General features: G+C 39.5%; 2 protein-coding genes across 7 annotated transcripts in view; both read left to right on the top strand.

Annotated features, from left to right (window-relative positions):
• Nucleotides 1-18,146, top strand: part of rhobtb4 (Rho related BTB domain containing 4) — a 46,273-nt gene extending 28,127 nt beyond the window's left edge. For all 4 annotated transcript variants that reach the window (XM_088008950.1, XM_088008949.1, XM_088008948.1 and 1 more), the window contains 10 exons: nt 1,013-1,214; nt 1,532-1,635; nt 5,395-5,580; nt 6,227-7,046; nt 7,372-7,591; nt 8,237-8,355; nt 11,787-11,937; nt 12,195-12,283; nt 12,431-12,536; nt 12,756-18,146. In XM_088008950.1, coding sequence (XP_087865076.1) covers nt 1,023-1,214; nt 1,532-1,635; nt 5,395-5,580; nt 6,227-7,046; nt 7,372-7,591; nt 8,237-8,355; nt 11,787-11,937; nt 12,195-12,283; nt 12,431-12,536; nt 12,756-12,934 — 2,166 coding nt within the window. In that variant the 5' untranslated portion in view covers nt 1,013-1,022 and the 3' untranslated portion in view covers nt 12,935-18,146. The remainder of the gene's footprint in view (nt 1-1,012; nt 1,215-1,531; nt 1,636-5,394; nt 5,581-6,226; nt 7,047-7,371; nt 7,592-8,236; nt 8,356-11,786; nt 11,938-12,194; nt 12,284-12,430; nt 12,537-12,755) is intronic.
• A 7,424-nt stretch (nt 18,147-25,570) lies between these two features.
• Nucleotides 25,571-27,313, top strand: part of LOC106925858 (uncharacterized) — a 36,206-nt gene continuing 34,463 nt past the window's right edge. For 2 of the 3 annotated variants that reach the window (XM_015000401.2, XM_088008946.1), the window contains exon 1: nt 25,571-25,982. In XM_015000401.2, coding sequence (XP_014855887.2) covers nt 25,891-25,982 — 92 coding nt within the window. In that variant the 5' untranslated portion in view covers nt 25,571-25,890. The remainder of the gene's footprint in view (nt 25,983-27,313) is intronic. The other variant, XM_015000400.2, reaches the window with a different exon arrangement.

Here is a 27,313-nt window from a genome sequence, read left to right as displayed (position 1 = left end):
TGTGCTTAGATTAAAGTGAAAATCCTCCTAGCATATCCAAAGGGTGGCAAACTGGGTGCAGATGGCACAAGGGAAGCTGAGGACAGTGACCTCCAGGGAAGTCTCTCTTTGTCTGTTCATCCATCTCTCTCTCTCTCTTTGTGTTGGTACAGAAATTTCCAACACAAAGGAAATTTGTGTTGGAGTACCGAGTATGCCAGGAGGTGGGCACACATACACACACATGCATTCACGCACAAACACACACACACACACACACACACACACACACACACACACACACGCGCACACACACACACACACACACACACACACACACACACACACACACACGCACACGCACACGCACACACAGAAACACACTTTGTAGAAAAGAAGCCACAAATAGACATTCTCATACTTTCTGAGAATGTCCCACATTCTTTTCAGATGAAATTAGTCATACAATATAAAAACCAGCACTATTCCTTTACTGTTGCAACTAAAGCTTCATTATTAATAAAAAACAAACAAACAAAAAAACAAAAAAAACAAATGTTCCTTTATTTCCTCTCAAAGCACATTCACGCAAAGTACTCTGTACCATGGAAAAATGTCATCATTTACAAAACGGCAAACTCATAATAAATATGTACAATACTTCATAAATTCATCTCAAATAATTTAGAAACCCAACTCTACATTAAAGCCCTAATGAACACAGAGATGTACAGTGTGCGTTCATTCTGTGGTCTGTTACTCAGTCTGTGAGAGGGAACCATGTGTTCTGTTGTGGGGTTTGGCAGAGGTCTCTCTACACTGGACAATGGAGCACTGGGAGCTTCAACTATGCATTCCCTTGGCTGGGACTAGGGCGAGAGTTACTGCTCCCAGTGCCCCTTGCTGTCACTTAAAAATGCATCGTCACTCCATTTGTGATACTTTCTCAAACTTGACATCCATGCATATTGGATTAACCCATTTTCCCGTTTTTTTTTTTTTTTTTTTGCTGTCTTGTTCTCATGTTCCCTAGGGCCCTCTCCATGGATATAGACACAGACTATGAGCGGCCCAATGTGGAAACCATTAAATGTGTGGTGGTGGGGGACAATGCAGTAGGCAAGACCAGGCTAATCTGTGCCCGGGCCTGCAATGCCACACTCACACAGTATCAGCTGCTTGCCACCCACGTGCCAACCGTCTGGGCCATCGACCAGTACCGAGTATGCCAGGAGGTAGGCACACATACACACACACGCACTCATGCACAAACACACACAGAAACACACTTTGTAGAAAAGAAGCCACAAATAGATAAACCCTTCTAGCATTTTCCTGCAACTAATTCTCTTTCTTTCTATTTTTTATTTATATTTTTTTTGCTACATAAAACATTTAACTTTAAATGCCACTGTACGTCATGTAGTTTAATCCTGGGGTTATTCCTTTTAAAGCCAGATAACTAATTGTTCCTTTAATCCCACGAAAACACAAATTTTACAAATAAACGTGAAACGTTTGATCTGATGACAATGACATGTCTACATTGTAGGTGCTGGAGAGATCTCGGGACGTGGTGGACGAGGTCAGTGTGTCCCTGAGGCTTTGGGACACATTTGGGGATCATCACAAAGACAGGCGATTTGCCTACGGCAGGTGAGAGTGCACATGAACGCCAAGCCTTAAGCTGTCCACCAGCCTGAACGTACTGACCTAATAACACATCTGATGCTGGACAACAAGGTTAATTACCTGGAAATATTTTCATGTAGCCAAGAGATATATAAGATAGAAATGTCTCGTTTGTTTTTTTAAAATATTGTTTTATATATTTATACATTCACTGCCGGATGGATCTAATAAAACGTATTTGACTAGATCTGGAAGTTAGAAACTTCTGATTAGAATTTAACAGACTTTTCATAATCAAAAATTGATATACAAGCATGCAAGTAAATCTCAAAACAGAACATCACCAAATAGTTGTTTTATTTTAGTATAAAAATTAACATTCTGTGTTCTCATATGCATCAAGAATGTGCATATTTCTATTTATTTGATTATGACATGGAATTTGTGCAGACAAAAAATAGAATATAGCAGAGGTTCGGTCAGAAAAGGATGTTAAATGGAAAACACAATTGTGGGAATCTTACATTTGAGTTCTGGGAATTTAATCAATCTTCATTTTCAGTAATATTCAAATTTATTGAAAAAACTGCTTACATATTTGTTGTGTAATCCGACAGTTTTTTCTCTTTTGCATTGGACATCCCTTTCAAGTTGTTACATCCTTCCTCCACAGGAAACGATCGGATGATCCCTGTATCCTCTTGTTAGTCGTTCTCTCGTCAAAGCTGCTTTATTGGCATGAAATGCAGAAGGATTTATTGCTAAAATACAATCAGGAAATGGCACATATCACAGCAAAGTCGCCATGTTTTAACCACACAACCTCCAAACATAAAAAAACTTGATAATACACATTATATAACTTTTAACTTTTTTTTGTGAGTACACTGTAGAGAAAAGATTTGACCTTTTTCCAGAAAGCAACTTGGTTTTATTTAAGATATTTGTTCTTGCATACAGTTTCATATAATAGGTTCTTTCACCAATCAACACAAAGACCCCATCATTTTCCCATAAATTTAAGTAGGACGTGTCAAGGTTGTTTGGAGGGTCCTTGCATAAGGTGTCACCTTGTTTCCTTTTATATAAAGGGTTTGTACGTGACGCACTTCATTTATGCTTTTGTCAGCCGCATGGAGGTTAGTTTAAGGTTCAAATTTTTACCCCTTTGTTGTGTTTACCCACTGTTTAAATGTCTGTACATTCGCCTGGGGATCTGCTACTGTTTGTGTGTGTATGTTTGTTTGCGCGTGCTTGTGTGCGTGCACATCTATCCACACTGTGAGTCTGGAGTCAGCTGATTAGAAACACAGTGCCAGCTCAGCTGGTTTTACCCAGCATTAAAACAACATCAAGCATTCTTCCTTAACCATTGTCCTTTTTTGTTCCCAACTCTGTTTGTCCCCCTGTTTATCTGAGCCAACCTTGTAACTCCCTTTCCTGTGTGCTTACCACCCGTACTCCTTCATTAATAAGTCTAACCTCTCCATACGGTTGGCATGTAGCTGCTCTTTGACCCTCCTCACACCTGGCTAGGTTTTTGTTGACAGAAAACTTAGAACATCACACCGTCACATGTCTTGTTACAAGGAGTTCAGGAAAACAGGTAACTACTGGAAAATAGATTAAGCCCAATGTAACTTGAGTCAGCTTGCCCCCCCCCACCTTTTTTTTTTTTTTTTTTTTTTTTTTTTGCAATTTATCATTACAACTAATTGTCTTACAATAAGGAGATCAAGATAGATCATTTCAAGCAAACCTGTTATAAATTTCCGCATTTAATCTTCTTAAAAACACACCTGATTTAGGTTTTTCAGTTACAGAGAACGTGATGAACAACAAATAAAGTTCAGTTGTTCTCATTTATTTTTTTTACTTAAACAATTCACCTAAAGCTACAGTTGGCAGGGAGGCCACAAAGAATCAAAGAAATCTTATCATATAAAGTTATTTGTCAATAAAAAGATGAAAAAAAACAAAAAAAAACATAATAGAATTGGAAATATATCATGATAAAAAAATATGAAACATGTGAAGCATTACTAAAACTGGATCTTTCTCCATAATTGATAGAAAAATAAGACCTAAACTGGTCAGAGAGACAACAAAGAGCCTTGTTGCAACAATACAATCTGAAATCTACATTTTATAAGCTAAGACCTTGTGGAAGAATGTTTTATGGTCTGATGGAGCCACACTTAAATGTGGTGGTGGCAGGATCATGTCCTAGGCTTAGTTTTCATCCCACTGAGTTTACATGAAGCTGCATCAAATCATGAATAGTTACAAGTCTATTTAGGCTGAAAACCCCCAGGTCTCTACAAAATGACAAATTTTAGTTTTCAGCATAATTTTCAGTCTAAGAATACGTCTTAAGACAAGAATAACTTGAGCATTGTTTCACCAGAGTTCAAGGGGCTGCGGATGAGGGAATTCCTTCAAGTCTTGAAGATGGAGCAGGCAAATATTATTAAGCCAGACAAAGTAGACTGTATTCTGAGACATAAATCTATACATGTACAATTGTGTGAGCTGCATCGTGTGCACCTGGCTAAGATGTAGTAATAATCCTTTGAAAAAGTGCTAATGGGAGCTTGCTTGACTGTGTGTGCGCGCATTGTGATTTAATTGCCTGCTGTGTTATATTATGTCCTTGGGAGCTTTTCCGAGATTATCTGACAAATAAAGAGGACTGTGGAATCAGAACAGTAAAAAATATCCCAGCTGATTACTTCCTAAGTCTACAGGGGCCATGTGAGCTTAGCAGTGGGACATCAGGTTCCTTTCATCTATGTGGTCAATCAGATTAATCTGTAAACGCTCTTCAAGAATTTTCCAAAATAGTTAAACAACAGTAAAACCACATTTCTTCAACAGCACATCCTTTGTTGTCTCATTAAACACTCCATAACTCCTGGCATGTAGGTATTTTGCCCAAGGAAATGAGGCATATTTTACTGTTTTATAATGTTGCTTTCAAGTTCAGTTGATGATTTACCTCACTTCCTCTGATAAGTACTGGATTCCTGGCAAATGTCAAAAACTGCAATATAGTCATATAATTTAATTGTCCCCGAGCCACAAATGATGATGAATGTAGCACAAGTTACATAAGTCTGAGTATTCTTTTGCTGCTGAGGCTAAGTCTTGTCCTATGCATTGTTGCAGAGGGTGAGGAGTTACAAATAGTTTTTTTTTTCACCAAGAGTTAATGATCCACCCTTGACATTACCTGGAAGTAGGCAGACATGCACCATCTTGTGAGGATTAGCGATCTGCTAAATGCGGTGATCTGCTTGCTCAGACAAATCTGGTGGATCTGTGAGAGTTTAAATCCAGAACTAATTTTATACTCCTTTTTCTTGTTGCTTTCAAGTTCTTTTGGAGATTTACACAACAGAAAGAAAGAAAGAGGCTCAAGCCACACAAATAGTTGCGAGGTCTACACTCCTCTTGTGAACCTCTCCACCATCTGCCAGACACCACCTAGCTCTTGCATATGCTTCCTGCTCCCTTGATGCCTTGCAGAAGGAAGCTGAACAAGCTTCCTCCTTATGCACTTTGCATAAGTTTTAATGCAAGCTGACATCTTGTTGCATGAGTCAGCAGTAGCTCTTTTTTTTATTTCTTCCTTTTCTGTTCCCATATATCCAAGACAGGGCCCAAATGCCCTGTCTTGACTGACATTCCCTGACAGAGCACCTCAGCCCACCTTTGCCTCTGACGTCTGTTATTTTGTTCGTACATAAAATGAAATGTTTTCTCTCTCATCCTTCCCTGTAGGTCGGATGTAGTGGTACTCTGCTTCTCTCTGGCTAATCCCAACTCCCTGCGCCATGTTCGCACCATGTGGTTTCCGGAGATCAAGCACTTTTGTCCCCGAACACCCATCATCCTGGTCGGCTGCCAGCTGGATCTGCGCTACGCTGACCTGGATGCAGTTAACCGTGCGAGACGGCCGTTAGCAAAGTGAGATTCATTCCTCATTAAGCATTAACATTCTTTCTGAGACACAACCTGCAAGAATGTTGCTTTACTACCTTGCTCGCAAATTGCAAGGTATGTCTTATGGTGCAAAAAACTGGCTTGAGGGATTTAAGTGGGGCCTTTTTCAAGTAACAAACCTGTTGAAAATGATACTTCTCCTTAAGTTTGAGATAATGTACATTTGATGTACATTTGATGACGTATATTTTACAGGATAAATGTCACATTGTACGTTAAAATTCATTTATCGATGAATGCAATTGATAAATTATATTAATTCATCTATTGTATCACAAAACATTTTAATCAGAATGTGAACACTTTTGAGACCCAATGTAACACAAACACAACAGGTAAGAAGCCAAATCATATGCAAAGAATTGCCAGTTTAGGACCAATAGAGCTTAGTTGACATGATAAGAGAAGAATATCAACAGTCCAAAAGTTGTTGGAATACAGCCACCCATAAAAACTGCTGTTACATCACTGTATTGATGTCACTCAGTGGTTTTGTTTCAGAAGTGAGGCGTACGCTCCATGCTTGCTTATCTTTGCATGAATGGTTGTTGTTGTTAATATATAATCTTGCCCTACCAGTTGATTGAACGTTTTCCTGTTTGACTCACAGACCCATCAAACCAACAGACATCCTCCCTCCAGAGAGAGGCCACGAGGTGGCAAAAGAACTTGGGATTCCTTACTATGAGACGAGCATTGTCGCCCAGTTTGGAGTCAAAGATGTGTTTGACAACGCCATCCGTGCAGCCCTCATTTCCCGTCGGCACCTGCAGTTCTGGAAGTCCCACCTGAAAAAGGTCCAGAGACCGCTTCTCCAAGCACCCTTCCTACCTCCTCGACCACCACGCCCTATAGTGGGCATCCCCGACCCACCGGCCACAGACGGCGAAGGCCCTGACTCCCTTTTCTGTCATCCTCTTTGCGCAGATGTTCTTTTCCTTTTGCAAGGGGGCTCCACTCATGTCTTTGCGCACAAAGTTTACCTGGCTACGTCCTGCTCCAAGTTCTACGACCTTTTCACGCTTGATCTTGGTGGGTCGAGTTTTGGGGCAATGGGAGAGGAACAGGAGGGCAAGGAAAACACAGAGAGTGGGGAGGAAGATGAGCAGAGCAGGAGAGGAGCCAAAGAGCAAGCTGGGCGCACTAAGAGCCTGGACATTGATAAAGATGGAATAGATGGAGGAGTGCGGGGCCTGAACCGACCTCAGCTGCTCCAGCAGGGGTCTTTGAGGACTTCCCAGAGTGATAATGCACTCCCCTCTCGAGCCCAGTACTCAATGGGAGCAATGGGGACAGGTCGAGCCCTCTCTGGATGGGGAAGGGGGTTTCTCAGTGTGTGCCTGGAGCATGTTGATGATCCCATGACTGGACGACCTCGTCTGATGACTGTGGTTGCCATGGATGCACTTATTCAGGAGGAACCATTTAAGGTTATTCTAAATTGTTTACATTACTAGTGGTTAATAAAGGTTAATGCATGTTTTAGCTAAAAGAAGTACATTTTCACATAGGGTTAGTTTGATAGCTTTCCCCTCCCTTTGTCATGAAATGAAATGAAATCATTATTTGATTTAATTTCATCACAATCTTTTTTTTTTTTACTGGGAACACCTAGCTAGCACAAAACTAGCAAAAACAGAAGAAATGTATGTTTGTTTATTTTAAAACAAGACTTTCTCTGAATGCTCTGCACTGTGCATTAAATGCTCTTTAAGTTTTCGGTGTGTTTGACCTCTGGGTTTGCTGCATTTCCAGGCAGTTCTTCAGTACCTCTACACAGGCAGCCTGGACGAGAGTCGAGGCGATCTGATGCAGGTGGCCACCATTGCAGAGCTGCTTGAGGTGTTTGACCTTCGGATGATGGTGGCCAACGTTTTGAACAGAGAGAGTTTCATGAACCAGGAGATCACAAAGGCCTTCCACGTCCGCAGAGCCAATCGAATCAAAGAGTGCCTCAATAAAGGGACTTTTGCTGGTAAACCACGTCAGCCACTCAATGCTGCAATTTTTTTTTGTGTAGCATTTGTGATTCTAAATGTGATGCCCCCCATGTTGCATCTGTCTCTTTGACTGATTCCTTCATAGTCATCATTTGACTTGTTGACTGAGTGTTGTGTCAGTCTGCCTCTCTTGTGTTCACTCTACCCCATACACTGTCTTATTTGTTTTGCGTTGTGTCTCCTTTTAGTGTCGTCTTTGCCTTTTCTGAACAAAACTTGACTTTCGTCTCTCTGTGCTGTCATTGTTCCGTTTCTGATCATAGTGATGATTGTTCCCATAGAACTCATATGAATTTTGATTGATTAAATTAAGAAGAATGTAACTGATTTTTCGGGACAACACAGCCCTCTCTTTACCAGACTTCTTAATTGTTCTGCTTAACCCACCACCCTGCGTTTGCTTTCCTTCCCATACAATGAGTGGAGAGCTGCTGCGTCTCCCTGTCAATTTATCTTTCTGTCTGTCTACCTGTGTCCATGTCTCTCTGTGTGTCTGTCTGGTCCTCTTGCTGCCTGTGTGTGCGTGTCTGGACGTCCGCCTCGTCTGTCTTTTCCTTTCTGTAGTTTGGGCTTCTGTGGCATTCCACGAGATGAACGCTCTTTTCCCACCCCGGTTTCAGATGTTGTGTTCCGGCTGGATGACGGCTGCCTCCCGGCTCACAAGCCCCTGCTCATATCCAGCTGTGACTGGATGGCCGCCATGTTCCGTGGCTCCTTCATGGAAAGCTACATCGAGGAGGTGAGATTGCCCAGCCAATACAGACCTTGGAGATATGGGTACTTTCAGTTTTGGAATGGAATGTGACTATATGTCTCCAATCCTAAATCCTGAAAAATTGACAAAACAGGAATGGAAGAATGGCCTTTATAAAGAAAAGGTCCTATTGACATTATGTTACCCTGAAGAACCAATAAAAAATTGAAATCAATTAAACTTATCTAAAACATAAACCTTAGACCTATTCAGACAATAGGGAATAATTAGCACCCTCTATGTAGCTTCAGTCAATAACAAGGTAAATCAAAATATAACTCCCTGTGAGGGCCTTTTAAAACCTATTCTGGTAATTTTTTTATTACCAGGTTATTGTTACAGATTGATAAAGAAGGGCCTCAGAAAACCTCTTTCACTCATGGAAAAGGTTGCTGCAGTTGAAACATGCCTTAGCTCACACAGAGGTATAATACACAGCTTGTTACATCTGATAACATGTGGTAAAGGTTAAGGAGTTATTGGGGTTAGGTTAATATTTTTGATCACCTAAACCACACAGATGGTTCTCTATCAGATTGACCTACTAATCTTTGTTTCACTCCTGAGTGGTGTTAAAGGTCTGCAAATAACCATATCTCTCGATGACTTAGACAAGTAATGTCCAGAGATAAGAACTTATGAGTAAATGCATTTACACACAATTGACTGCTTTGGTTAGTCTTTATTTGACAAAAGACTTCAGATGCTGTTTTTTTTTTCTACCTTAAATTAAACTGAGGCGCATGCCTCTGTGAAAATCTGTTTCACCAGGGTGAGAAAACGTGCATAGCAGTATTTCCGACTTCCTGTTTCTATTCTCAGAAGATATCTTAACTCGATAAAAACCACAGACAAATTGAGATCATGGGCTTTGTTTTTATGTAATGGTCTGAGAGCTTAATGTTGTTTATGTTTGCTGTTTTCTGTGTGAAGTGTCCATATTGTCGAGTTGTCATAGGTTAGCTGTATTTAGAAACATTGAGAAAATTACACAAAGGCTACAGAACAATGATAGCTTAAATAGGCTGTTTCTCTTAATACGTCTTCATTGAAGAAGAGTACCTTCACTGACACCAATATTTCTCAGGATTTGTTACCTTATGTGTAACATAAGATGCAGCTTTTCTGGTAAGGCATGTGTGCCTCACCTGACCTCAAAGGAAGTTGAGGTCTGTCTTTAAGTTGAACTTTCAACTGTGTTATGCAACAAGATCTCACAGTCTCTTTTCAAAGACTGCCAGTTCAGGTTACAAGGACTCATGTTCAGAATAACTGCAAATAAATTTCAAACATTTTTGAATAATTTTGTTAAAGTTTAAAATGATAATGGAAACTATATATACAATAAAAATCTGCTTAATAATAAGTAAATTGTATATTTTTAGTTATGTGTTTTACTTTCTGGAGTCATGGACTTTACTGTTAAGCAAATTATGATTTAATGTTAAAATGATTGTTAATAATAATATTAGTAATACTAATGTTTTAGAGGGGCCCTGTCAGAGTCTTGTCTTGAGTCTGATAGAGAATCTGCAGAGGAAGTTAAGCTTATTGTGATCGGAAGGAAGTTTTGAAACATCACAGACTTGCAGACCAAAGATAAATATGCAAAATATCAATGGAAACATGCAAACAGCTGGTCAGGAACTAAAAGACATGCCAGAATGCCATAAATCATTTTCCATTTGTAGAATATTTGTTGACATGCAAGCATGTAAACTAGTATGAAGACAAAAACAGACAATTTTTTTAGTGGACCTTCTTAGTAAAATTAAATTCCTTTTAAATGTAAACTTATCAGGAGCATAAATAATTACTTCAGAGCTTAATATTATAGACTATTTGCCGTAATGTATGTTGTGACGCTGAAAACATAATGTTTGAAATCAGAACGAGGCTGCCCACAAAACTTTATACATCAGTATCAGGCAAAAGTTAGCAATTAGAATGCATCCTGTTTGAGTCTGCTCTGTTGAAGCTTTAAACCACACACAAAAATAAATCAAATAAATAGAAGCAGAAGTTTAAGACATGGTTACACAGTGCAGTTTCTCAACCCAGACACTCAAAATAACTCTGTTTTCAGTGCTGAACTGAAAGGGGGTCAATGTGTTGCGAATATGTTATGTCATATGAGTAACTAGAAATGATGAAAGCTTCATGAACTGAACCCTTCATAGTCATCTTCAAAACTCCAAATTAAAACAATCTTCTTTTAAATGACAAATCAGCTGTTCGTCTCTTTGCTTAAACTACGAACTAATAAATGTGCTTTTCATTGGAAAGTGCGTGCCGTTCATATTATTTGGTCGACACATTTAAACTTACAAATACGGATGTATGTCACAGTTTTAGCAAGTTCATTTAGGTCAGTAGCTGAAGCTGTAAAAACACTGAAGTCTTTACAGTCAAAACAAGTTTGTAACATCTGCTTTGACTCATCAGTCCACTTCCTTAAAGTCTTAACAACATACTGAGGTTTTTCAGTTTTTGCCTGTAGATTACAATGAGATGAAGTAGATAGTGATCGGAGAATCCTAAAGCTGTGTGAGGAACTGCACAGTTTGCAGCTTTGAAGACTTTGTAGCAGTGGTTCAGTGTGTTTGTCTCTCTTGGGTAGTTCATTTGAGAGGTTTGTGCTATTAAAAAATCCCCAAGAACAATAATGAGAGTCAGCCAAGTACCAAGGCAGCCATCTGTAGAGTCATCGTGCCGGTTATTATCACATTTATTTCTTTGTTCGTTCGCATCATTTGACCTGAATTTTTTAGTTGTTGTTTTGTTACTTTGCATCTCTAGGTCTCTGCGTATTAACATGTAACACATCTGCGCGTTAGTCTTACCATGAATAGTTTTAAATTTAGCATGCAGTAAACTAATAATGGTTAAATTCTGAGAACAAAACACCGTTTGTATAGATTACAGCTCGTATTCGTATATGTCACTACGTCTGAGTCCATTCATTAATGCCTCCGATTGCTTAGCTAGAGCTTTAAACTATAGAGACTACCTTTCTCTGGGACGAGAGACCGCACCATGCTGGCATTTTCTTAATTGTTTATGAGAGTGGAGTCTGTAAAGTGACAGAGTGGTAGACTCAAAGACCTCTTGGGGAGGTCATTCTATCATATTGGTTCACTTTCCTTTCGTTTTCTGGGGCTATTGCTTCATTAGCTGCTGATGAATTGGTTACATGTAATGTAATGAAACTGTGACAATAGATCCTTTTCAGAGGAGCGTATAGCATATAATGAACAAACATGCACCACAAGGACTGAGAACCATTGTGACCTTCTTTTTGCAGCACTTCATTGCGTTGCATTTGCATTGCATGGAATGCAATGCAAAATTTTGTACATTAATGTACAAAATTTTACAGCTGACCCCCATCTTCTCTTGCTGCTATTGCATTATAGGTATCGATTCCTAACACCAGTACAGCATGTATGCATGGAGTGCTTGAATTCCTGTACTGTGGTCTCCTGACACCGTGTCCTGGATTGGAGCCCATGGAACTAATAGTTCTGGCCAACCGTCTGTGTTTGCCACGACTCGTTGCCCTCACTGGTAAGTATTACTGTGTGGGGTGCTGTAAACACAGCAGGGTCTAAACTTCACTCTCTTCTTTGTTCCCTACCAACTGCATGCAACTGAGCATTGTTTTATTGTTAAGATTCACATTTGTAGACCTTAATTTTATAACTTTTAAGAATAATGAAAACCTTTACCTCTATGTAGTTTAAAACGGAGGATTACAGAATTACGTGTCAGTGGTGAATGCAACTAGAAAATACTTTATTCTCTTTAATTTTTTGCCTATTCAGAGCAGCATGCTGTGGATGAGCTACTGCAACTGGCAGTGAAAGGAGTGGACATTGATGGACAGGTGCTAGCTTACCTTGAAGTTTCACAGGTGAGTTTTGACATAAAATTGCATTTACGTAGAAAATAGTTCACGGTCTTGTATGGTGAACCAGTTTGTGTTCATTTCATACAGACATACATTAGTTTTTTATTTCTTTTGAGCAGTAATACTTTCTCTTTTTTTTTCTTCTCACAGTTCCACAATGCCAAACAGCTTTCTGCTTGGTGTCTTCATCACATCTGCACCAATTATAATAGCATCTGCCGCAAGTTTCCCAAAGACATGAAGGCTATGTCTCCAGGTACGCTGCAGTCAACTTGCCCTCCTGTACCTGGTTGCCTTCCTCTCTAAAGTCCATTTCATTACTTTTCTGTCATTCTGCAATTTTAGTTTCAACCAAAATGTAGAATGCAATTTCTCTCCTTTCGGGAATTTTATTAGTCTGGTACCTTAAATCAGTCACAAATGATATTTGCACCAACGGCATTTTTTGAGGACAAATTTGCATTCTGTCTCGCAGAAAACCAGAGGCACTTTGAGAAACAGCGTTGGCCTCCCGTGTGGTTCTTGAAGGAGGAAGACCGCTACCTGCGTTCTCAAAAGGAGCGTGAACTCGAGGAAGAGATCCTGCGCAAGCAGCACACCAAACGGGGCTGGTGCTTCTGGAGACACCCGTCTTCCTCTCCACACGTCTCCTAAGGGGTTTTCTACGTCTAGATGTTGGATCATCCCCTCGCGGACGCTAACCCGCAGATTAGCAAAGACAGAGGAGAATGGTTGTGATCCCTCTATCTGTGGAGAAATAACTCTCAGTGCTAATATTCCTGAATGTCTGCATGCTCGGGAGGAGTGTATGTGCCTCTTGGTGGGAGTGGGTCGCCACACGACTGTGTTTTGGTGGTGGGACGGATCGGGACTCAACAGAAAGGGGTATTTGCATGAATGTGTGAGTGTATGGAATATAGTGATGCTTCCACGTTGAGATGCAGTGGTCTCTAAAAGGACAATGGCGGTGCAGAGCAACCCTTCCTCCTGTACGTAAATGCTTTTTCTCCCTCTACCAGCACCCGATTGCCTTGGAGTGTTGGGAACTGGAAGCAAGGGCTCTCTTTTCTCTCCGTTTTCTCAGTCTTCAACCTTCACATCGACCTTAATAACTTTTACACATTTGACACTGCAGCTCCCTTTGGCGAGTGGGGGAGTCTACGTTTGCCTTCACCTCTTATACAGACTGTTTGCTAGCACACGCAGATGCATCTCCACATTTCACCCTTGTGAAACCAGCAGTAGATGCAGGAACTAACTCTGACAATTAGCTCATTATTACTTGTCTTTTAATCACTTAATGTGCATTTTGGGGCAATTTGGGAGGCTATTATTAGTAGGGTAAAAAAGCAAAAACCTCTGACAAAGTCAGAAATCACCACTGCAACCACAAATGCAATCGTTCTATTGTAATCTCAACTAGATAGAGAGTTGAGAAAATAGACATAAATTATCTACCAGTCAGTCCTCATATCTCTTTTGTCATGTAACTCTGCACACCATCGTTCTGCACTCAACACTTATTTTCAAAATGTTCATGGAGACTGACATGGAGCCACTCTATAGCACTGATATATATTTTTTTTTTTTTTTTTTTTAAAGGGCTAGCCTTACTTAATACCTCTGTCGTGAAGGGGAAATTTAATACAGCATTAAATGTCCTTGGCCACTAAGGTGCATTGAACCATTGGAGCAAGCCTTTACACCCGTACACCACCAGGGGTCGCACTGCTCAGGGTCCTATCACTTCCGTAGTAAGAGTTTTATTGTATTTATCAACTATATTAATTTTTCCTTGCAGAGTGTTACAAAAGTACACACACACACTTGCTAGTGGATTTAAACTAATGGATACTTAAAAGGGTTTTCAGCTGATTCTGAATACCAAAGGTGTAGTTCTTCCCTTTATTTTTGTTTATTTACATTTTCTAACTTGGGAGGGGCTGTATTAGAAACTAGAACAAGTTTTAGAAGCAGAAGGCAGTATTAGATGCTTGTTACAAGTAGAGCCGGCCCAAGGGGTAAGCAAATTAACCCGCTTAAAACTTCTTATTTATGATGACTTTTGAAATTGGGAGGTCAGAGCTCAAAAAAAAAAAAAAAAGTTTAAATTACCCAGAAAAAAACTTGATATGTGCAACTCTAGTTATATTAACAATCCTAATTTAACTTCAGTATTCTCTACTTATTTACATTTAATATTTTTGCAGATAAATCTGGATAATTAACTGCCATTATTCAGCGACTACTTGTGAGAACAACCTTTAAAGGGTTATGCAGAAACACCCGCCCTACCCAATGGGCTGGCTCTGGTTGTAAGGACTAAAGATGGTCCATTTAAAACCATTGCCTTCCGTTCTCTGCTAGGATTAAACATTGGTGCTGAAAACAGTGTCCACATGAACACACAGACACACATAGTTTAGGAGACTGTCTGATAGTTTATTTATTTGTGCAGAACTTACAGAAACTTTAGAATATTTTTTAAATTTTATGAACTTGATTTTGTTTTTTCTATTCACAGAGTCTGTAAAAAACTGATAAAAGATTTTAGAGGTTGAGGTTTTCTCTAAATCCTGGGATGTCTTTTGCTGCTTTTTTATTCTAAACCAATGTGACGTATTCCTTCTTTCTTCTTTCTTGCTAACACATTTCTTTAGATTCATTTTTGTTGTTGTTTTACCAGTTTGAGCAAATAGGGTTTTCTCTTTTAGGGTGCTAATTATTTGGGCTTTCATTTGAATGTGGAAAGACAAAAAAAAAAAAAAAAGTTGCAGCTGTGAGTTTTTATTAGCACGTTTTCTATTTGTGGGTTTGCGCCCCACAGCTTTAGCCAGGCAAACTCTCTGCAATGGATAGATTGTGTGAGGCATGTGGTACATTATGCTGTTCTTCCACAGGAGGTGTGCAAAGCAATTTTCAACTACCAGAATAGAAGTCGCATAGGTTCTCACTTGGCCCGAGTGAGAATTGAGCTGATTTAGTGTGAGAACGAGGAAACTGAGTAAAAGTGAGCAAGCCTCAGTCAGCGTCAGTCGCTTTCCACACGCCGTGGAATGATTCCGTCAACATTTGAAGTTGCACCACTGCAGTGCTGTAGGAAATTAAAAAAAAGGAATTTGGCTTCCCCACAGATTCGCTAAACAGATCTTGTGTCCTTGTGCCTTATGATTCAATCTGCAGACTGGTTCTGCAGTAACCGGCATGGTAGTGGTAGGATTCAATGATAATGTCAGAACTGTAAAATGTTGTTGGTTTTTTTTGTGTGAGAAATTTTAAGCCAGCCTGAGCCTTGCAAATCTGTGGGTATGATATTTATGCAGATAAATGATCCTTTTTATTTCTCCAAACAGCAATTTGAGACAAGGTTGTTCTAATGAAATGGCTTAACACTAGATATACAGCGTCCTCCACAATTATTGGCACCCCTGGTAAAGATCTGTTCAAGATCCTTTTACAGACCCTCAGAAAAACTTAGAAAGTAGGATTTACAAAAAAAAAAAAAGATTGTTTTCAAATTTCTTATATATGTAATTATTCACACTGTGTTTTTTTTTTTGCCCTTATTAATTCAGTTTACTTATATTCACTATTTTGTAGTGAGAGATTATGTTACATCAATTAATGAAAAGGCTTTTTGATGCAGAGGTACCAAAACTTGAGTAGGATGCTGTTCCATTACAGTTATTATGTTTCTTTATAAACCAAGTGATTAAAAGGTAGCCAGTTAACATGGATGCTTAACTCCTGCAGTATAACTTCTAAACCACTGACTGTGAGAAGCTAAAGCTTTGTGAAATGCACCGGCGGGCCTGTGCACTGGGTGGGTGCAACATCTTGTGGAGTGCAATGAACTTGCATGACGTCCAGACTTTGTTGGTGTGACTTTAAAATGCAATTTGTGTTCTATGTGTTTCTGTAGCTGGCATGAATTTCTCTCTTAAATAAGATAGTTTCTAAGCCATCTTATTTGACTGTAGCATGAAATTTCCACTTAAGTTATTAACATTTTATTTAAAGGTTGCGCTCCGAGAAGCTGAATAACATTTAGTGTCTTGAAGGTCTTTTTTGGCATTGGAACCTATCAAGGTTCTTGTCTTTGTAAGTGACTTTATTCACATGTCTTTGACAACTCAATGTAGCATTAAAGCATTTAGCGTTTGCATTTTTAGGGTATAATGTGAGGAGATCAAAAGACATGAGCTTGAAATCTAATTTAGAAGATCTGTTTGATGCCACAGACGTCCCCTTGTTATGCTGTTACTATTAACATAATGAAATAAGGTTAATCTTGTGATTTAAAAAAATATATTTGATGGTTTGGGTATTAAAGTGAATAAGTATACGCAAAGCATTTCATGTTTCTAAACAGCTTGCATGTATAGGTGAATGAAATGTGTAAAGTAAAAGCTTCCTAGGTGACAGATATGTAGATGTTTGATTTTCTGGAACTTTTGTTATTGGGGCTTTAATTGCAGTTACTAAACACCTTGGTGAAGATGTGGGAGTTTTTATTGTATACAAAAAAAGAAAAAAGCACGTGATGCCAACAAGCCAAAGTTACATGTTCTCACATTTTGATATTGGATGTATTTTCTTCATATTGTTTTTTTTTTTTATTATTATTCTCCCTCTGTGTCTCATCCTTGGGGCACTTCTTCCTACTTTTCTGGCTGGTATCCCTGCTTCATTGTGAGGCCTGGTGACGGAGAGAGCACCTCACAATAATTTGCTTGCTTTGGTGTCTCCTCTCTTGTGCCTTTAGTGAAATCTCACTTTCAGTTCTATACAGAATGACAGCAATGCACCGATAGCCATCTGAGCTCATGTGTTTGTCTGTGAAGCCAAGAAACATACAACACATTAACGTAAAAGAGAGTAGCTTTTTTTAAGATTAAGCGTCTTGGATAATAAATGAGTTGGCTTCCTGTTATGTCAAGTAATTTAATAACTTTAATCAATAACCTGAAGAGCTTAACAAGTTTAATGTGTATTGTCATCTATGCTAAAGCTGCACCACAGGTGACTTGAGTGCTGAAACAAGTAGGAAACTAGCAGTTTCTGCTGCACTCTTCCAGGTGCCTGCTCCTTCTCTTGTGTAGCCTAACAATAACTTTTGTATTCTCTCTATATACTCATCTCGATCAGCGTGACGATACCGTGTTCTGTTTTTCGCTCTCTCCAAGTCAAATCCAATTATTGCTTCCACTGTTTATCTGCCATTTTATATTGCAATCACACATAGTATCCTTTCAGTTGAAGCCTAACAATAGGCTGGATTAAAAGCAAAACTATTGGCTGTGATAGCTATATGTGTGCTTTTATGAAGATGGGGATTATCCAAAGTACAGCAAAACGTTGTAAATTTGATCAATTCCAGCTGCAAGTAACTTCTCACCTTTTTAAGTGCACAGCACATTGTATTAACTGAGTTGGACTGTAAGTAGGAATGTATGAAGTCAGTTATATTGACAGACTTGCTGTAATTTACTCCCGGTCGATACTGTAATTGTAAGTGGATTGTATCTATGGTATAGTATTGTTATGCACTTTTGTTTCCATGAACTCTTATGGGTGTTATTTACAGTCAGTGTTTATGTTATGTTATAAAAGTTAAAAAGAAAAGAGCACACCACACTCTCATGTTATTAAGGGCTTTGACTTAAAAAAGAAAAAAAAAAGAACTGAATGTTTTTTGCTGCTGTTGCAAAAAAGTTTTGAAACTAAAATTTTGTAACATTTTTAAACCACTGTGATTTGTACAAAATAAAAAAAAAAAAGAAATACAGAAAAACATTTTTTTCTGCCATTTCAGTATTTTGATGTTTGACTTGAATTTTATTAAATCTGTTAATCTTTTAAAAAATGTCTTGAGTGTCGTAATTGTGTGATTTTCTTTTAATTTTTTATCAGCGTCCATTTTAGTTTTAAAAATGGAAATTTTTAAAACTTTAAATCTAGTTAAGGTCTGTGTGTTGGCACGAGGGAACTAGAAAGGTTTAGCTATAATTGTGGTGGTTTCTCTGCTGAGGTATAAATGTGTGCGGTTCCACTAAAGCACATGGCAGAAACTAGTGTTAATAAAAAGTCAAAATAAAAGGCAAACAAAATACTTTTTTTTTTTTAAACCACAATTATTCTGTTTTGTTTTTTTTCCTCCAGTTTATCACACTACCCTAAAGCATTAAGCTTCACATGCAGGAACACTAAGGTTGATGCAGCTTTGCCACCTTGTGGCGAAAAAGGAGCCATGCAGCCGCCGTGTGCTACGTCGAAAGAAAAATAACAGAACTCGAACTACTAATTTAAAACGACATCTTGTCCTGTTACATATTATCAAAGGAAAAAAAAGAGAGAGAGAGAGAGACGCGTGTATCCAAAAGATCAACACACTGGGAGCTGTAGGTTTTAATTACGCAGATAAAAGGATCACACACACACACACACACACAGCAACATGGGGGATGAAGTTGCAATGACGACATTTAGTGATGTGGCTGATAATTGATACTTTCAAAGGGTCATTGGGGAAGGTAGCGCCACAGAGCAGAAGAATATTTGAGTGTAGGTGCTATTTTTACATGTGTCCGTTACAGCCACGCCAGTTTTCCTAGGAAAAATGCACTGGTCCGAAGTTAACAAGCTGACTTTTACTAGACGGTGACGTGCATCAGTTTCCCTTTGATTCCCCTGTTAAATAGGCAATCAAATATCCCCGTTGTAGCCAGCGCCGTGGTCGCCGCCATCAGTTCAGCGCTGATTACAGACCTCTCGGCAGACCAAGTCTGAGTCGCGGACTGTGTTCAAAATTCCCACAAAACCTTGCCCCTGCTCGCAGCGCGCAGCTTTGGGAGTCACCGAGAAGAGCTGACATCACCACATCTGGATGTCATTTCCTTTGCTTCTCCTTAGAAGCAGATAAAGTAGAGTCGACGTAAATGTACGAGCGCTCGTTCACTGTCGGGATTTGTCGATCAGCGGAAAAATTTGGCTCTGAAGGAGCTGACGGAGGATTCGTCGCAATCTTGACATCTTAGAGCGAGGATCTACATGAATCCATCACCGTTACATTTTTTTTTATTTTTGTCCACATTAAGAAGCTAAAAATGTTCATGTCTTTGGGGGTTTGCAGTCTAAAATGGTCAAACACACCAATATGGCAGCAGGCTACTAAATGAAAGAGCCACACTGCATAATGTGCAGCATGTTGAAGCAAACATCACTCCTCTAACCATACATAATGTCTTTTATTAAGATTTTACATTATATACCAACACAATGTGGCACATTTCGTGCAGTGGGAAGAAATTGATACGTGCTTTTAAAGATTTTTTACAAATAACAAACTAGAAATTTATTCCTTTATATCCAGCCCAATTTCCTATTAAGTCACACCTAAATAAAAAATAGTGAAACCATCTTCCTTCAGAAGTCACCTTCCAAAATGTTATGCATGGCAAAAAGCAGTAGAAACACGGTGAAACACTTTGTGAAACACGGTGGTGGCAGCACCATGCTGTGAGGATTCTTTTCTTCAGTCTGGACGGTGAAGGTAGTTGAAGGCGTTGGGAAGATGGATGAAGCTAAATATGGGACAATCCTGGAAGAAAATCACACAGACTTTAACACTTGGGAGGGGGTGGGGGGTTCCAAAAGGTAACATTTTCAAGGTTCAGATTTTTATTTCATTAAAAAAAACACACACACACAATTTTCTTTCCACTTTGACCTAAAAGTCCTGTAAAAGACAATAAAGTTTGTAACTAAAGTGAAAAAGATCAAGAATTACATGCGAAAGACGCTACCCGAGGGAGGGCAACAGATGCAGTAACAGCACATTCCTCCATGTTGTCAGGTCTCCTTATAATTAATTTGCTTGATGTTGATCCAGACCTCCCTTTGTTTTCCATAAACAAACCCTGGACACACGTCTTCAAATCTGAGCCTTTCTAATCTAAACATTTATAGCTGTGACACCGCAGTATAAAGAAATTGTAAGTAAAGAACTGTTTTGTTTTAATAGTCTGAAAGTTGCATAGGCTTTTAGTTGTTTAGGCCTGTCATATTTCATGTAAAAGAAACTTTGTGGAAGCCAAATGGCTTTGTTCACAAAAGCTTCATTGATTCCCAAAAGAAAGTTAAAAATGGGGGCGGGGGGGATCCAATTTAGAAAATCCTATTTTGCTGAATGTACTTTTAAATGTAACATAGCACATTTACACTAACACTCGTGTGGCTGACTATAGTGCACATGCCGAGAGATATCTCAAAGTTGCTGTGAAGCTGCATAGCTGAGCACTGACCTCACCTGGAAGACTGATGAGAAGACTTCCAGATTCACAGAATGTGTGCAGATCAGAGCCAAAAGATAAGCGTGACGTCGCTTTACGTTTTTGTTTCTGGCCTGGCTGTGCGTTCGCCATGTTCCCTTCCTGTTATCAGCTCTGTCTGTCTGTCTCTGACTTGACCCTAATTGTCTTTCAAGGTGACATCCTTGTGGTATTTGCCTCTTTCTGACAGCTTTGTGATTTCCTGTGTAACAGATTAATATGTGTTATAGGTAATTCAACTCACTTCTTTTTAAGTCTTTCCCACATACTCCTCTTCTACATATATGCCTAAAAAAAATGATGCAATGACAAATTGTGACCACAGAGCTAAATGTAATTTGTCTACATGATTTACAGTGACCCAGTCACAGACCTAAAGCAACTTGTAAAAAAAAACAAATGTATATTAATAATCCGGATTCAATCTGATTTGTTTTTTGCTATTCAGCAAAAAAGCCTACAGATGTGGAAACCTGGTTGACTTGTGACTCAGAGGAGCAGACTAAAAAAAAATAAAAAAAGTTTTTTTCAAACCATGTCTAATTTTTTGTTCCACTTGAAGATTATATTGTACTTTGTGTTGGTTAATCATATGTTCTTTCAGTAAAATACACCAAAGTAAGTGATTTTAACAAGATTTCATTCGTGTATGAAAGCCTTTGCAAGGCACTGACGCTGTCTGGTAAAATAAATTAAAACACCTGGAAAATACTGGGATATGTAATGAGATAGTACAAAGTTTGAGGTGGCCTTAAGTCAGGGTGGGGGTGGGGGGGGGATAAAATCATTGTGTAGTTTAAAGTTAGTTCAAACGTCAGCTCTGCTAAAGTGTCTCCTGGAAATCAAGTGAGTTCACGAGATAAGTGTGGACACTGAGCTGCCTTACTTTTGATAAATGCCTAGTTTGAGGACGATGTGCCAAACAACTACACAGTTTCCTTCTTCTGCTTCTGCTTCTGCTTCTGCTTCTGCTTCTGCTCACCCGTCAATGACCTGTGCAGAAACATTTATTCAGTTAGGTGTTGTTGTCTGAAAAGCAGCCACTTGGAACAATACCCAATATCGATGTTAAAACATGAGCTATAGTCAAACCCCGTCATGCTAGAATCCGAGGAATGTGTTGCAGTTACCAGTTTTGATAAGCGGAAGAATGTTCTCCAGCGTGATCTGGCACAAAGATTTATTTCAGTTGAACTGCATAGTTTCCCCCCTAATTACCTCTCTTGTCATTGCACAATAAATAAACGGGATCGAATCTAGACAAGTGGATAAAATCATGCATGTCGAGGTCAGACGGTGTGAAATTCATTGGCGCAAATGTCAACATGTTTGAATATCTTGCAGTGAAGTGTGGTCCTAAGGACAACTTGAACACAAATACTCATGAAGGGTCAACAGTTTTTCTTGCCAATTGAAGGATCTCACACAGGCATTTTGGCAAACATATTGCCGGTGCGGCGCAACAAATCAGCAGTGCAGAGCTCAAGGTGTGACTCAGATACTCCAAAGGTGTTGTCTGACCTTTCAACACCACGCTCTAGTCCTGAATTCATGAAAACCTTGTTATACCCCAATAAAGATCTGCAATTTGACAAACCTCCAAAGAAGGAGCTTAGTTGAAGACGAAGATGTTTCATGTAACACCTTAAGCTCATAGGTCACTCATATGAACTACAGTTGTTTTCCAAGACGTCTGTGTGAGGTAAAGAGCTTAGTGGGAACAAAAGGGACCCTTGGAGGACGTGTCTGACTGGACCACTCAGCACCCTGTCACCCACACTCAGACCACTGGTTTAGACTGTGCAAGGAAGACAGGAAACTGAACAATCAGACTCCCACCACTGGAAAAGAAAACTCACTAAATGGGGGGGTTGGGGAAAGAAATCCCCCATTAGCTCACATTAACACATATGTACAGACAGACACAGACACAGACACACACACAGACGCACGTACGCACACAAATCCCCACCGGACTTACAAAACTCCCACATTTATACCCCATCCTCAACAACAGCTGCCACCGCACCCCAGCAGAGGAAATGCCAAAGTCCTCTGAAGTGGAGCATAGCAGCACTGCAGTTCTCATCCACCATGAAGGGCTGGGAGGCTGGAAAGGCAGGAGAGCTCCTAATAGCAGGAAGTCATAAGAATAATGCCGGCCCGAGGATGTCACGCTCCTTGTCCTGCCAACTCCAGCCAAATCAGCAGAGTCACAGAACTCTGAGAGGAAATGGATTAAAAGTGTGTGTGGGGTAAGAGCGCACTCAGCACTAAACAAGTCCTGCCTGAAGGCATTAAATTTGCTAAGTGTCATATGGGCTGTTGTTGAACTAGCTACTGAAATGAACATACCATATGTATCACCATATATAGTCTAGATATTTCTTCAATAGGTGAAATTCATAATGTTGAACTCCATTTTTGCCTGTAGATTACATTAAGTGTTGTAAAACCTCAAAGTAACAGGAGAAAACCCTGAGAACAAAACCTACATTTTTGTTAGAGGTGTGAATACTTTCTTTTCTAATTTTATCTCATATTGACCACGAAATTAAATGTATTTTAGTTAGTTTTTTTTTTTTAATCCACCAAAACATAGTAGTGCATAATTGTGAAATTATATGAATCTGGGACAGATTCTGATCTGAAAGAACGTCACTGTATGTTGCCTTGGAGTGAAACTCCTCTCCAGTCTCATGTTTTCCAGCCTTTTTTCAGTTTTTCTTTCCAGATTGCTCTGTTTTTAGCTATCAGTCCTCCTGTTAACTCTTAACCGTTTCCTTTTCTTGCTGAAGAAAACCATCCCTGCAGCATGAGGCTGTCACCACCTTGATCAATGGTCTGCTCAAGGTGTTAGCTTCTCCACAACTTTGCCCCAGACCTGCCCGCCTTGTTGCTTGATCATCACGCCGTTTGTCCTCTGAAGCCTTCACAGAAAAGCTGTGTCATTTTTTTAAAAAAACATCTTGAAAATTATATATTATTGTCTTGTTGTATGAATACTTTTGCGAGACACTCTAAAAGAAAATTTTTAGGCTTTTCTTTCACTGGGGGCTGTATGTGTCTGTGTCAATGTTCTTCAGAGAGCTTCTCTGAAGAACATAAATCAAAAGTTCTGTATCATGGAAAAATAAGCAAACAAAACAATTCTTGTGAATAACACAGGCATGAGACTTCAGGGTGTAAAAACCTGTGACTTTTATCCTCTGCATCTTTCCTGGATTATCTAAGAATGGCAGCTAAGCAAATTAAAGAGCTCAGGGACATTCACATAATCCACAATCCTAAAACCCTTGTGCTAGTGACCCACTGCACGAGTATGCACAGTGTGTGTGTGACTGTAGTGCAAATGCTGTCTAAGAGTCTGTTGTCAGCTTGTATGAGTGTGTGTGACTGAAGAGACCCCCAGTTGCTCTTTAAAGCTGAGACTGCTTTTTATTTTTTTATTTTCTGGAATAATCAGACCCAGTTCCCATGAAATCGGTCCTCTCTGCGGCTTGTTGAGAGATAGCCTGTTCTGTAGCTGGTTTTCCTGCAGTCCGCCAAGGCCTATTGGGGGCCATTTTAAAGACAAGAAAGGATTTAGAAAGCCCGTCAGAAGAACCACAACCGCACTGGACTTTAACCACTGCAGCTTCTATCAACAGCATATTTGATCTAACAAAGCTCTTTTATTAATGCAATTACCACCAAATGAATAAAATGACCCATTTATTCTGCATGCTGAAAGAGTGTAATTTACTGCAATGTGACATCAAAACATATTAGAATATTATTGAAAAGTTTGATATCTCGTAGATTTATTGAATATGACTTACAGCTTATTTTTTTTTTTTTTTTAGAAATTTTTAATATAACATAAAACCAACACAGATAGCTGCTTGTACCCGTTCTTCTGGTGGCTTCTTCTTGTTGAAGGGAAGTTTTTCCTCTCCTTTGAATAATTAACTGAGCTTACTGCACTTTTTGATAACTAGGATCAACTGGATGTGTGTATGATTGAATAGAATTTTTTTTTCTATAAAGTGCCTCAAGACGACATTTGTTGTGAAGTGGTGCTATATAAATAAAACTGTATTGAACTGAATTGAAGTTATGTTATGGTCATGTGAAGACCTAAACAATCATATTGTTGTTCTGCAAACACAAGGAACACAATAGTTTTGTGTTTGCACACATGTATCATGGATACGTGTGTCCGCGCGCGGTGGCTCTTGAAAAGCTGACTATAACAGAAGCAATAACACAATAACTGTTAAAAAAAAATGTTGAAATAATATGAGTTTCAATTGTGTTTAATTTTCCTTTGGCATCAATAAAGTGTTTTATTTTTTAATTTGAACTGAATTTGAAAGGCAGCAGCTCCTCCAAACTTAAACTGACTTTGCAATCCTCTCCAGGTTTCCTTGGTACTTGTTAAAGGTTTTCCTACCACATTTGTTTGGTCCACCAAATATGCCATTGACATCGTTTGTTAAAAGCACTGAATACGTCCATTTTCTTTAGTGATGACCTTCTGTGAGTTGTGGAGGGTGTCATTGACCATCTGCTGAGCGACTGTTTTTTTTATTAAATCTGTATAAGATATAATATTGCATGTAATATTCTAGTTTTAAATATCTGTAAACCATAAACAGTCGGTATTAACAGTGATAAATTATTTAGTGTCTGAGTGCAATGAGTATTACACTGGTTTCAGCTTTGGAACTGAATTACTATAATAATAATAATAATAATAATAATAATAATAATAATAATAATAATAATAATAATAACAATTACATTTCCGAGATATTCAAATTTTCTGCTGCATAACAGCCGATGTGCAATAGATAGGCTTTTACACACTTCATGAACGGCTAATGTTGCCATTTGACTTGCAGTGGAGCACCTTTCCTCCCAACGACCCAGCGAGTGAAGTCATTATGCTTTCCACTCTCTCAACAGGAGGTGGGGCTTTGGGCGAAAACTTATTCCACCCAGCCTCACAAAGACCAGCGTGCAGTCACAGCCTCTCCTCCAAGCTGTGAGTGCGCACACATCGCCCGCTCTGGTTTGGAACTACATCGCCTTGAATCTGCAACACTTTTTCTGAGCGTCTTTTCGTGGCCGATCGTTAACTACTGTGTGGCCGATTCCATAAGATTGCCCCCTTCTCTCTCTCTCTCTCCCCACCCTTCAAAAAAAAAAAAGCCCCCCCACCAGGACCCGTGAACACTTGAAGCTGTGCGGGAGTGGTCCGGGAACTTTTTCGTTTTGTTTTGTTTTGTTGCCATAATGAGCAGGCAAACGGTCAACCTTGACACCTACAGCCTGTCGCTGCTCACGGCCAAAGAGGACATTCTCAACCTCCGCTCCTCCACCAACTGGTAAAACTTTTTATTAACGCGTTTAGTCTGAAAGTGATACTTTCATGCTTTTGTTGGAACTTCCTTGCTCTTCACGTTGTTTCAGTGTCACAGTTGTGCACAACGAGAGTGCGCACACAGTTGCGTAAGGGGAGGTTTGATTTGAATTAATCCAGTCAGAGATGTAGAGGTGGCCAACTTAGGAAGCTGCACGCAACTTCTGCTATATTTACCAGCTCAGCGGTAGCAGATGTGTGCAACTATGGTTTATCGCGATGGGGTGATGCACTGACGCTGGGGAGAGCAGCACCTGGCCTGCAGCCTGCTGCTGGCCTCACCCTGGCCCTGCGATCCGGGACTGCTGCCTCTCTGATGGGAGCTCTCCTGGGATCGTGTTTCTGCTGGTGTGCTGATCTCTGACAGGGCTCGTTTTTCAGAGAGAGAGAGAGACTCTTTAATTTGACGGATAACACTGCATTCATAAGAAACACTTGACGCTGTACACATATTAGATGTCTGCAATAAATGGTGTCTGTTGAGTTCAAAAATATTTGTAGAATTATAGTGTTTTCCTTTTTCTTTTTCTTTTTTTCTTGCTGGCATATTAAAGCATGTCATGTTGTAACTTGACTACCTGACTCTTTGCTTTAGCTTTACTCTCTGTCTCTTTGTCCCAAAGATTGGTCAGTCTGTCACTGTGGCAATGGATCCATCTTTTCAAACAAAAGCAGCCGATTTTTCTTTGCATTTCCTTCTTGTTTACACTTCATTTATTAGGGGCGGGGTTCTCTTTAGGCACAAATGTGTCACCTCTAACATATTTCTCATTAGGCATACTTTGGTAGTACTGGGTAAGATCTCCTTTGGGCTTCAGCACTGCCCAAATTGCTTTTGTTTTGCATTGAACAACAAATGGAAAATACAGACCAAAATCTGACGTATTGACAAAAGACTTCAAAAAGACTTTTCATCCACGGTGTGACTCTCTTGTGATTGGGTTGAGCGCTTGAAACTTTGAGACAGTTGGAGTACAATGAAGTCATTGCCACCTTCAAGAACCCAGTTTGAGGTGATTTGGACTTTGGTAATTGGTGCATTATGCATTAACCTTCTAGTGTTATCCATTTGAAGATGGGTTCACTGTGGTCATACGGGAATGGACATCTGGTAGTCTGTGGCATTTAAACGATGCACAACGAAGATGCCTCTGTGCCGAGTGTCTCTATGGTTCCTTCGTAGCAAACAGAAGGGGCAGCTGGCATGGTCTTCAGCTGGAGATGGTTGTCTGATTCATGGTACGATTTGTTGTTTGTTCAGCATACCTTGGTTGCAATGAATAGTTATTCAAGCTA

The sequence above is a fragment of the Poecilia mexicana genome, unplaced genomic scaffold (assembly GCF_051168715.1).
Source record: "Poecilia mexicana isolate PSO_F unplaced genomic scaffold, ASM5116871v1 scaffold_9, whole genome shotgun sequence".
Taxonomy (NCBI): domain Eukaryota; kingdom Metazoa; phylum Chordata; class Actinopteri; order Cyprinodontiformes; family Poeciliidae; genus Poecilia; species Poecilia mexicana.
This window is presented reverse-complemented; position numbering and strand designations above follow the sequence as displayed.